Source organism: Pezoporus flaviventris, unplaced genomic scaffold, assembly GCF_033815535.1.
Source record: "Pezoporus flaviventris isolate CSIRO_AGI_PZ_B2104156 unplaced genomic scaffold, CSIRO_AGI_Pfla_v1 ptg000001l, whole genome shotgun sequence".
Taxonomy (NCBI): Eukaryota; Metazoa; Chordata; class Aves; order Psittaciformes; family Psittacidae; genus Pezoporus; species Pezoporus flaviventris.
The window spans coordinates 54,742,262-54,754,343 of record NW_026892549.1 but is presented as its reverse complement, the minus strand read 5'-3'; the positions used below and the strand labels follow the sequence as shown (position 1 = coordinate 54,754,343).

General features: G+C 40.5%; 1 protein-coding gene across 1 annotated transcript in view; it reads right to left on the bottom strand.

Moving 5' to 3' along the window:
- The window catches only part of BARD1 (BRCA1 associated RING domain 1), a 46,475-nt gene that overhangs the window by 15,615 nt on the left and 18,778 nt on the right, over nucleotides 1–12,082 (bottom strand). Inside the window, exons 5-6 of the mRNA XM_061458167.1 lie at nucleotides 9,566–9,646; nucleotides 8,673–8,845 (exon numbers count right to left, since the gene is read on the bottom strand). Of these exons, the coding sequence (XP_061314151.1) occupies nucleotides 8,673–8,845; nucleotides 9,566–9,646 (254 nt within the window). The remainder of the gene's footprint in view (nucleotides 1–8,672; nucleotides 8,846–9,565; nucleotides 9,647–12,082) is intronic.

Here is a 12,082-nt window from a genome sequence, read left to right as displayed (position 1 = left end):
GGTTTAAGTAAATAAAATGTGACTTGATTCTTAACTAACTGGGAACATTAGCTGGGAAACTTTCCCTCCCACATTCTTATTAATATGTAATTTCATCTAAAACCCACAAAGCTTCAAGTAAGAACTGCATCAACTGCATCCAAGACAGATGGATACTGAATTACAAGCTGCTGCATTCAGTTGAGGAGTAAGGGATGTTCAGAGCAGTATGTTTGGTTAAATAAACCCCAGTCCTTGTTAAACTGTTTCAACACGCATTTTGACATCGTTCACAAGACCTAGAAACTTCAGCTTTAATATTTCATTACAGTCACATAATCAAGAAATGTATTTTTGGCTTATCCATTTGCCATAAAAGACATGTCAGAAGATTCTACATACTGTGTTAAACACTAGAGCTCGATGTAGTTATGCTTTTATGGGAAAAACTATCTGCCTCCTACTTGGGAACTGTGACTCCCTCACACTTCCAGAATTTGAGCATGCATCTCATTTTTGCTCAGCATGCTGTTCCACAGAACACATTATAGCAAATTCATTCAGATTTTAGTTGCTTTGCCAATTCTGTTGAACACTATTCATCCTATGTGGCACCTCATAGTTATTAGATACGCTTCAAGACCCATTTCCTCCCCCGTTCTTTTAGCATTACTCAGACAGATATGAGTTGCTATAAACACAACATCAAGCACAGCCATGGCTTCTTTCTCTTCTTCACACAACTTTGCAGCTGCAGGGCAGTAGTGAGCAAAAGCCTGAAGACAAAAAACAGGTCTGATCGCTGTTAAACAAACATAAAATCATAGAATGGGTTGGTTTGGAAAGGTCTTCCAAAACTCATCTAGATATAGCCCCCTGTAATGAGCAGGGACATCTTCAACTAGATCAGGTTGCTCAGAACCACATCTAGCTTGGCCTTGAATGCCTCCAGGGATGGGGCATCCACCACCTCTCTGAGCAACCTGTGCCAGTGTTTTACCAGCCTCATCATAAAGAATTTTTTCCTCACACCCAGCCTGAATCTCCCCTCCTTTAGCTTAAAACCATCAGCCCTCATCCTGTCACAATAGGCCTTGATAAAAAGTCTCTCTTACAGGCCCCTTTTAAGAACTGAAAGGCTGCAACAAGGCCTTCCTGGAGTCTTCTCCAGGCTGACCAACCCCAACTCTTAAGCCTGTCTCCATAGCAGAGATGCTCCAGCCCTCTGAACATTTCTGTGGCCCTTCTCTGGAGTGCCTCCATCAGGTCCATGTCTTTCCTGTCCCGAGGACTCCAGAGCTGGAGGTAGGACTGCAGGCGGGATCTCACCATGGCAGAGCAGAAGGGCAGAACCACCTTCCTTGTCCTTCTGTATACGCTCCTTTGGATGCGGCCCAAGATAGCATTGGCCTTCTGGGCTGCAAGCGCACATTGCCAGCTCATAGAATCACAGAGTAGTTTGGGGGTACTCTCAATTCCCCAGCTTGTATTGATAGTGGGGGTTTTTTCCTGACCCAGGTACAGGACCTTGCACATGGCCTTGTTTAACCTCATGAGGTTTGCTTGGGCTCACTCCTTGAGCCTGTCCAAGTCCCTCTGAATGGCATCCCGTCCCTTGGGCACATCAACTGCACTACTCAGCTTTGCATCATCTGCAAACTTGCTGATGGAACACTTAATCTCACTGCCTATGTAGCTGTTGGAGACATTAAATAGTACTGGTCCCAGTAGAGACCCCTGAGGGACGCCACTTGTCACTGGTTGATCCTCCGCCAGGATTCTTGGGAATATTCTGCTTGCTCTGCCCTTTGCAAGAATAATGGCTATTCCAACTGATCCTCTTCTCCCCACCTCATGTAGCTCTGGCTCTCAAAAACCATAATAAAAGCTCGTTATGAAGGGGAAGCTTGTCACCAAGAACAAAGCCCTGACTCAGTATCCGAAATCCGGTAAGTTTAGTCATCAAACAATAAAACATTTGAAGAGGTCAAAAAAACACTGCATCTTTGAAGTGCTGTCTCTCAGCCAGCCACACGCCCTTGTGCAGAGAAGGAATCTAGGAAACTTTATAGGGAATTCTATAACCCAATACAGTCCAAATATAAGCTCAAATCATTAAGTTTTCACTGACTTAACCAAGGGGCTTTAGCCAATGCAGTGCTGAAAGATGCATCAGATCTTAGCACCTTTCTACGCTCCTGACTGAGCACTGCTCACTGATGTGCCTCTTGGGAAAATAACCCACAAAAATCCCATACAGAAGATTCTGGGATGGTATTTTACGATAGCTAGTTTTACAATATTACCAACCCCAAACTTTTTTGTGTACTAATGAGCAGAGAGCTAACATAATACAAATTCTGCAGCCTAAAACATAATTGGTTAAATCTCAGCCCAGTCCTGGGAGTTGCAGCCCATTAAATATTGTCATGCTGCTCCTGCTTTGTCGTACATCATCAGGGTAGCTCTTGCCCTTTCTTTAAATAAAAGTCATATTCAATTCACACTGCTGCAGGACAGAGTTCCTTTGAACAATGCATAAGGAGAAGGGGTGGATGTATATTAGCACATATGTTAAAATCACCTTTAGACTAGATGGCTGATCTTTTACTGTGAACTATGCAGGAGGGGGGGGGAATCATTCCATGCAGTAGCAGAGATTTGAGAGTGTCTTCTCCCCCACATCCTATGTCACAGTAAGGTCCTTGACTGTTGAAAACAATTCATGAATGTTTACCATAGATAAATATATACACCTCCACAGTTAGATATAGCACATTTTTTACTAATGAAACTGTACAAACAAGAGTTCCAGCTACTCCCTCTGTATTCTCTTTTTTTTTTTTCCTCCTTTTTTATGATGGTATCAGTTGCTTCTTACCATGTATTGCTATCCCATCATTATGCATCATTAAAGAATTAATGGCTATTCACAGGATGTTAAGATAGCATAGTTAAAGTAAAAAGTGACAAACTTGGGAGCTGAGGTCTGAAAAAAGGAACTTCAGCCTAAGGGATGGATGTAAGAGTTCTGCATGTTTGTAACAAAGCAGCTTGCTGAGCTTAAGGAAAGTGTGAAAAGTAGCTGTAACAGGAGAAAAGAGTTTGCAAAATAAAAACTAAGGCAAAGAACATGTCCTAACAACAGATTTCAAGTATGGCATTATGATTTACATGTCCTTTTTAAAGAGAAAAGAGATGGAAAATGGTTTGTTCTTTTTAGTTAGGCACCTACTAAGCATCCAAGAAGTAATCATGATCAGAACAAGACCTTGCCCACTCTCTGTTGGGCTGGTACACATATGAGTGCAGTTGCTTGAGGAACCATTTTTAACATTTCAGGAATGTATTTTAGGATCAAGGACTACATCTATGCAGCCACAAGAACACTGGTAAGGCACAGGAATGGGAAACAGCTTTTGGCAAAAGCATGTGCTCAACTCTGTCTTTATTCAGCCAAACTAAACAAGAGAAATCATCCACTTTGTTCAGAGTAAAAAATGAATTTTGACTCAGTTTGCAAAACAAAGTTAAGTGACATGCATCTTAGGTCCACCCTCACACACAGATAGAGCATTCTTAGAAATATCAGTAACTATGTTTGTGTGTTCCTACTATAGGTCTGGGTTTGCTGAGAACAAGTCCAGTGTACATGTTTGCTTAGCAGCGTAAGTTCCACACTCAGAAGGAAGACACACTTGTTTCTACAAGAGATAAAACGTGTCTCTAGTGCTTAAGCTAGAATACAAGGTCTCTGAGGCATACTTCTTTTTATCAGAACGAAAAAGGGCTTTTTGTAAGTTGTTTTAAACATTCAAGAGTCAGATGTATCCTTTGATACAAGCAGTCTCCTATTAGTAAGTCATTAAAGTACTGAATAGGCAGTAGAGGGCTACTACAGCTAGAACAAATTCCAATCAAAGAACAGAATGACTGTGCTGAGAACAAAGATGAGCCCAGTGAAGAGCAACTCAGTGTAATCTTCCGAGTATAACTTTACATGAGATGATAGATAGTATCTTAAGGAGTGACAGATAAAAGAACTTCTTAGCAAAAGCTTTAGAAATGAAATTCAGTTTATAGTGCAACATTGCTGAAGTCTATGGTATGAAGACAACAGAGGTTACTGCTATAGTCAGAAAGAAATTTAACAGCTACCTTCTAAATGTTTCATTAAACTTTCAGGAAACAAGTGACCACAGACAAGATAAATCAGGAGACACCCCTGTCAATTCTTTAGAAGTCCCAAACTTGCACAGCTTCTAGTACAAGCAAACAATAACTATATAATACTGCGTAATCAGGAGTTTTAAGCTGCTCCACTTTAATTTCAGATGTCATTTGCTGTTCTACAGCTGGGCATAAACCAAAGTTTATCCCAGCCCCACAAGAGTTCAGTATTTAATGGAAGCCCCACAACCATGTCCCAGTGCAGATCTGTAACCACTTATTCCCATGTGGAAAGCTGACCAGTTTGGGGATCTCCAGTGAGCACCTATATTTTGAGGGTATGGTAATGTCGTGGTAAGCAGAGAACCTGACAAAAAGAAGAAAATTTAATCTGTGTAACCAGAAAGACCGTCTTAGATATCCACAGAGGGCCAGGGTTTCAATTAACCTGCTGTCAGCAGGAAGGTAAGCTGTCTTGGTGCAAGACAGTATGCTAAGTTGCACTGGCTTGACTCAGAAAAAGCAGACAAAACTATGTCAGTGTCATGGGTCTTGTGCCTCCTAAAATTAACTGCAGGTTACATAAGTTTCTGCCCTTATGCCATTCATAATTGAGGACCACTACCTACCCCAAAGCATTCCCACAGGTTTGGTCAGAATCAGCTTCATAACTACTCAAAAGACAGCTATCACCTAAAAGAAGAAATAAAAAATAGGGCAACACAACAATTTTTACCAATGCTAAACTTACTGTGCATGAAGAACTGGAAAGAGAGCCCATTTGAGTGAAAGCATTTAGGAAGTACTGTGAAATTGCAAACACACAGATCTAATTTTTCAAATCACTTGGCTTGCTGTGAAGCAAGGAAAAAAGAATTCAAGGGAGTGAGCACATGAAAAAAAAGCCATAAAAAGAAAAACTAGCTATGTGTAGGAGATTAACTTAAAAAAATAACTAGACCACCAGGACAATTAATAGGTCCACTGGTCTATACAATATTTTTCATTTGTAGTTCTTATCTTCCCCAGTCAGTGAAAACTTCAAATGGCAAATGAAGTGCCACAGCTATTAAATCATACAGATTTCCAAAGAAATTTTTTGCCAAGGGATAACGAAATCCCAGGATTTCAGTATTTGCCTTCTGGTAAAAAAGGTAGTTTTCATCTGTGTTTACTTGGTCCAAAAGATACACAGCTGCTTCATATTACATACATTCAATGCACTAGGTATTAAAACAAGCAAGGAGAGAGAACTAGCCTGAAAAGACACGTGGAATGAAATGTACTTGATGGGTCTGTGAACCTGATGATCTAAAACTGAATTAGCCTTGGCTCTCTAACAGCAAGGGTTATGCTAGTATCTGTGTGCCTCATGAACTGGGGTCCCTCAGAAAGCGGCTGTGTTTGCTCCTAGGTATATCTTGCATCCCTCTACAGACCAGTAGATCTTACCTGCCTTGGAGCCTGCAGTCAATAAATATTGCACATCTTTAAAAAACATTTCATCTTGCACAACTGAGTATCATACTAAATTTCAAAACTACTGCTCTAAGCATGCTATTCGACACAAGCTCTGTTTTTATTCCAGTAGATTAACTCTTCAACACACAAGGGACATTAAGACACAAAACCGAGTTAATTCTACTGTCAAAACAGCAGCAAGACATCGGTCACTTTTGTGAGGTTTCATGCTATATATTTAATAGTATCCCAAGCCACATTTGAATACATTTATCATGTTCACATTTTACTTAGCTTAGCTAAAAGAAAAGACTTTAAGTAACCACAGTGAACTATTTAAACTTCTCCCCCGACCCCCATTAAGGTTATGAAGAATCACTTTAATACGCTAGGACAAAGAAGGCTCTCTCCTGGGTTGAAAGTTACCTCACTGAGATCCTGAAGAGCCCTCAGAAGAACCAAGGAAGTTTCATACAGCAAATAAAGCCCAAACAAACTAAATCCACCAAAATTAGACAAATTACCAGTTTGGTTAAATCAGTGTGGCATTGTCTTAGTTCACACACAGTGTGCCTCTAAAGTTAAGGCACTCCTCAAGTATATTCCTAAAGAAAATAAACCTTTCAGAAGAGATTCAAGTTTTACTCATCACTGCTCAATTTCTACTTTAGAGATCCTAAAGTGATAATGTGATATTGAGCAGAGCCTGCATTAAGTACAAAGAGGCCAATTAGAACTAGCCACACTGAAAAGAACTTTATTGTACCTTCTTAAGTGATCACCCTGCCCTTGCCTCTTAAAACTGTGGTCTGCAGATCTTGGGGATCTCAAACAAAGAAGTCGCCAAAGAAAGCAACCTTCTTGTCAGATGTGACTTCATTATAAGGGTACCTGGAAAAAAAAATTTTCAACCGTCTACATTAAAGGCAGCTCAAATCCACATATCTAAAGAAATTCAACCACTGTTTAATTGGGACTGCAACTACCAGAGACAGAAAAAATAATACTGTAAGATTTGCAAAGTCGTGATGCCCGGAAAGATCACGGTGCAATTCATTGCTGGAAGCTAGCAGGGCACAGGAAGGCAGGGAGGCACAAGACATTCTCAGAAGTCTCAGCCATACTGTTCTTGGTTCTATTGTTTCTCGGTAGTGTTTTGAAGAGGTCAGTAGAATCTTGCTACTCAAGCCTGAACACTTGGCTTGCACATCCCTTTCTCTGTGTCTCTAATGCTTTCTTTAAAAATAGGTGTGCGTGGAGAAACACGCCCTTTCCATCATCAATGCAATAGTAACATGCACAGTAGCATTCCAGCTACAGAAGATTTGGAAATCTTTTTCCAAATGGGACATACAGGGCTGGATTTTTGCCAAAGCACCTGTGGTTCCTATTGCCAGACAAATGAAACAAAGATAACAGGTGGCTAAATTTGTTCCCGCAAAAGATTTTAAGTTTAAAAAAGGTGTCTACATCTATTTATTAACACCGCAACACTAGCTATTTCAAGTACCCCAGAGATCAAGTCAAGAACAGTGAACACTTAGAAGAGCACTAGAACCCATTTTTGATATTAAGAAGGAGCTAGTTGCAGAGTTGTGACATATCCTATGTCACACTGTTTTAATATACAACTGAACATAACCTGTATTCAGTGAAAAGCTAAGACAGCATATAAGGTTTCCAGAAAGCTCTCCTTCCATGATCAAAAAGCTTCTGTTTTAATAGAAAGTCATGTTTGCTTATGTAGAATGAGCTGAAAGAGGTTCAGTTTCATCTCAGTTTGCATGGACACGAGTTACAGGCTAAGGCTAATGAGAGACCTGAAGAGTCCACTGTTGGCATTTGGAGTCTCAGCTGTGCAAATCTACCAATGCTTAAAACCTTGCATCAAAGCCATCCACTGTGCTAGACTTTCAAATACCGTGAGAAGTGCCACAAAATTAGTCTGCAGTATTCAAGTGGCTTGAAATCAGTTTCTGAGTTTGTCAGCTTTTCAAGGTGTAATGCATGGTCTTTCCTGTTCAAGAACAAAGTGAAGATGAACAACTGATCCTTGTTTTACTTTTTCATGCTAAAGTTTTGTGGGTTTGTTTTGTGGGGTTCTGTTGGGTCTTAACTCCCTTATATTCAAGATTAGCACCCGTTATGAAAACCTTATGCTTTTCCACCGAATACCTGAGTTCTCTAAGCTTCAAGAGCTAATATAGAGGGCTGAAGTGATTAAACTGAATTGTTTATGCTTCTTTATGCAGCTGGCAAGGAAAGTTGTGTCACACAAGACTTCATCCTATTGTGTTACTATACACACACATCTATGGACAACATGCATCGAACTCAGATTTTATACACACAGGCCTGGACAACAGCAATACTACAACACCTAAACCTACATTAAGCGTCTGAGAAACTTATAGCTTGTAGGATTATTCATAGACTAATGGATTCTTTCGCACCTCCTACATCCAAATGCCAAAATCTTTGAGAGGCTTAACTGTATAGAAGATTCAACTAAAAATATTTCTAAGCTTTATTTTTTTTTTTTAATTAAACAGTGTACCAAGAATTAGTGCTTTAATCCAGAATGGTAAAAAATGAAACACACTCCCCACGTATCAGCCTGTGTCCATGTCACTTGTAAAGGTAGAGACTGGACTAAAACACCTTTTTGTAAGTGCAGTAAAAGTAAAGAGACAAAGAAACAGCTGTAGGAGTTCAAAACTCACCTAGCTCAGCACCTTAGATCTGACAGGAGCTATAAGAAGATGCCAACAAGAAAGTGTAAGAACCAGGTAAGCTTATTTTGTTACTTTCCTACTATAATCTCCAATACTCCAGCTATCTATGATTCAGACATCCTCAGAAAAGCTTAGGACAAAGCAAAATGGAAAGAAAATACCTACGTGGAAAAGAAGGATGTAAGCATAGCAGAGCATATGTTTAACACGCACCCCCTCACTTCAGATAAATCACATTTATTACTAGCTTTACTTCATGTTTACTTAACATACACCCTGGAAGTTGCAGCTGTGCCACAGTTAAAATAACATTCCACATGTACTTACACTGCATCACGGGAAGCACCATGCAAAAGCAGCAGCTCAACAATGCTCACGTGCCCATTCCTGGCAGCATCATGAAGCGGCGAGTCGTTCTGGTACCCTGTAGTATTCACTAGTGCCCTGTATTGCAGCAACAGCTCCACCACTTCTCTATGCCCATGATTACATGCCTCGTGCTAGTTGAGTAAAGCCACAGGAGAGGAAACTCAAATGAAACAGAATTCAGAGCAAGGATTTTTGTCACACCAGTTAACACATTCATTTTCAAATACCTCTCAGTAGATGGTGGGGAAGGTGATGCTAGGATACTGCATTACATTCCTGACATGAATTAACCTTGGACCTTAGCCCTAATAAAAAGCACAGAACAGAACTGAACAAAGGCCAATCTCATGCAAATTAAGACTATAGAGAACAAAGCCTCCCAGATTAGAGACTCTGTCAAGAGTATTCTTCAGAGTAGAAGAAGTCATGGTTGAAAAGAACCTTTTGCTTATTTTCTGTAATTCAAATAAGGAAATTTTTCATTCAACTACTTGATGTATTTCCAAAATGGTTAAAAAACACTGAGGACATTAAGAGTCTATAAAATATACATATTGCCTGCAACTGATTATTTTCTAGTTACCACAGTTATATTTTCTACATTGGCAAAATTGAAGGCTAATAAAATTTCTTGGCATGCCCTACCCCAGCAGAGGAGAGCTGGATTTGGGCACATCAGTGTTCAGTAACTGTGAATAAATTCTTTTAAACTTGTTTATTGCCACTTATTCACTTTGCTTAATTTTTTTTTCACCAAAATGCATGTAAAGGAAACTAAAACATGGGAGAGGAAAGGAGGAATGAAATGTGATTAGAAGACAGATGACAGAAAAGAAGTCTTCAGCACCCACCAGTGGTGTCCAGCCTGCATTATCTTTGACATTGGGATCTGCTCCATTTTTCAGCAGTTGTTCAACAGCTGCTAAGTCACCCTAGACAGGAAAAACATACAGTTACTAAAAAGCAATGGAGGAGACACTAAAAGACTACAAAAAATAAAAGATGCAGAATTATACATTTAGCTGCAATAAAAAATGTAATTACACAAGTCTCCCATTTAGACAACAAAAGCTCGATCGGTTTGGAGGCCATGGTTTATTGTTACTGTTCATTTAGAAGCACCTACACACTTTACACAAATATATACTGTCAGATAAAAATGCACATAACAGACTTAACCCAGAATAAATGGACAAGTTTGTGCTACAAGGATTAAAGTCAGGAACATTTATTGAGAATTTACTTGCCCTTCAGATTAGATTTTTTTCAAGCTAATCTAAATAACTGATTAAAAACATGCTTAGGTGAAACAAATTAATAAGCCTGACAAGTCTTGAACCAAACGAAGAGTTTTATTCAACACTGCAATTTCTGTTCATGTTGAATCTCACTGACACTTTCTCTGACAGCTGTTCTACCCAAAGAGTTTTCATTTGCTTTTTGTAAGAATGCTAAGCAAGAGAATGTGTGTGGAAAACGGTGGGAAGAGAAGAGGCTGAGACAAGGCAAAGGAAGAAACAGGGCAGAGTCTGTGAATCAGAGGTTCTGACACTCTTAAAAGGCAAGTATAAAAGAGAAAGTTGGTAACAGATTGAAGCATATATAGATGCAGCTACAAATAGGCAAGGAGAATCCTCCTGTGGACGCTGAGGCACAGAAGTCTCAACAGTGCAGATCTTCTTAAAAACAGCTGGGAAAAGTAACCCAAAGAGACTAAAATCAAGCAGACTATGAGGCCCTTCTCCTTTCACAGAACAGTCTGCACCGCTGCATGTTGGTACTTCAACCTCACTGCACCATGGCAGCCAGTGCAATGGTCTGCCCTACTGGAAGAGGCACTATGAAGTCTGCTCCAAATTTTTTGCTAAAACCTGGGAACAGGCCAAAGGAATGATTTACCTGCACTATTACAGATTACGAGCAGTCATGCACCATTTCTCAGCTGATGGAGTAACAGGGAGGAAGGAGATTGCCAAGTGTCACCACATGACCAAAACCTACCTAAATAATGCAAGCTTTTAAAAGGCTAAACTAGCATAGTAGTTTCTGCATGGTTTGTCACCGATGCCCCAGTTATTCTCATTGTACGTTTTGGATGTGTTTTTTTGGTTGGTTTTATTTTTTTTCAGGATCCACCCCAACCAAGCATTTCAAGACAACTCCTAGCACTTTCCCTAGACCAGGGTATTGTGATCCCCAGTGAAGAGAGTAAATACAAACTGGTATCTAGCTCTTGTGCCCTTGGCCAAACTTGCACTATATATAAAATATTAGGACCTGGAGGGGGGAAGAGAAGTTTAACCCATGACATACAGAAAGTTCCATGCCCTTAAGTAGTGGCAAGTCAGGAATTCCTAGCTGTTACTCTACAGCACTGTGAGAGACTGATCTGAGATCAGACTCCACTGTCCATTGTCTCAAAGATCGATCTAAGAACCCGAGATGGAAATCCACCTATCTTTTGTCTCAGAGATGGGTGGGAGGAGTTGAGGTAAGACTCCAATATTCATTGCCTGGGAGAAGGGTATGAGGAGCTGAACTGGGACTCCACCATCCATTGCCTGAGGGATTAGAAGGAAAGAACTAAGACATCCATTACTTTGAGGATTGGTGTGAGCTATTATCCCAAGAATTGTTGCAGACACGTGTGTCAAAGACCTGGCTGCAAGACCAGGGAAACTGGTCCACCAGGACTGTGTAATACATGACATGAAGAGCAGAGGTACCCCCAGCCCCAACTCTTTACAAAAGGGGAAGTGGTAATCACCAAGTGACACATCTCCAGGGAGCCATTGCCATAAGGACAATTCCAGAAGGACACCTCCGTGAGGACACTCTCCATCGATGAGATCGCCATGAGGGCAACTCCACAAGACATACTCCATGGGGTACCTTCAAAGGGACTTCAGAAGGATGCCTCCACGAGGACACCCACCACTGACGGACTCTTGGGGGACACTGATCTGATACTACGATACTACAAACCCTGAAGAACTCTCACCACCAATGACGATGACAGTGGATCCCCAGGACACCGCTGGGTCCACCATGGTGACTCTCTCTCTCTCTGCACCCTGAATTCTTGCTTCATTTTTTGCCTTTTTTTCCAATCTGTTCTACCACTATCCCCTTTATTGCAATACCTTTCTTTACAATAACTGTCTCTTTGTAATGAACAAACTGTCTGATTAGGGTACTTGAGCTCATTTGTGTCTTCACTCTTGGGATCACAAACTGAAACAGGGTCCGGCACTGGGGTTCTTCTCCAGTCAGACTCTGACAAGCACACCTTAGAGAATTTTAAATTAGACTTTAAATACAACTAAAATAAACTTAATCCCATCTGTTGTTGAGGAACACTTTGGAAA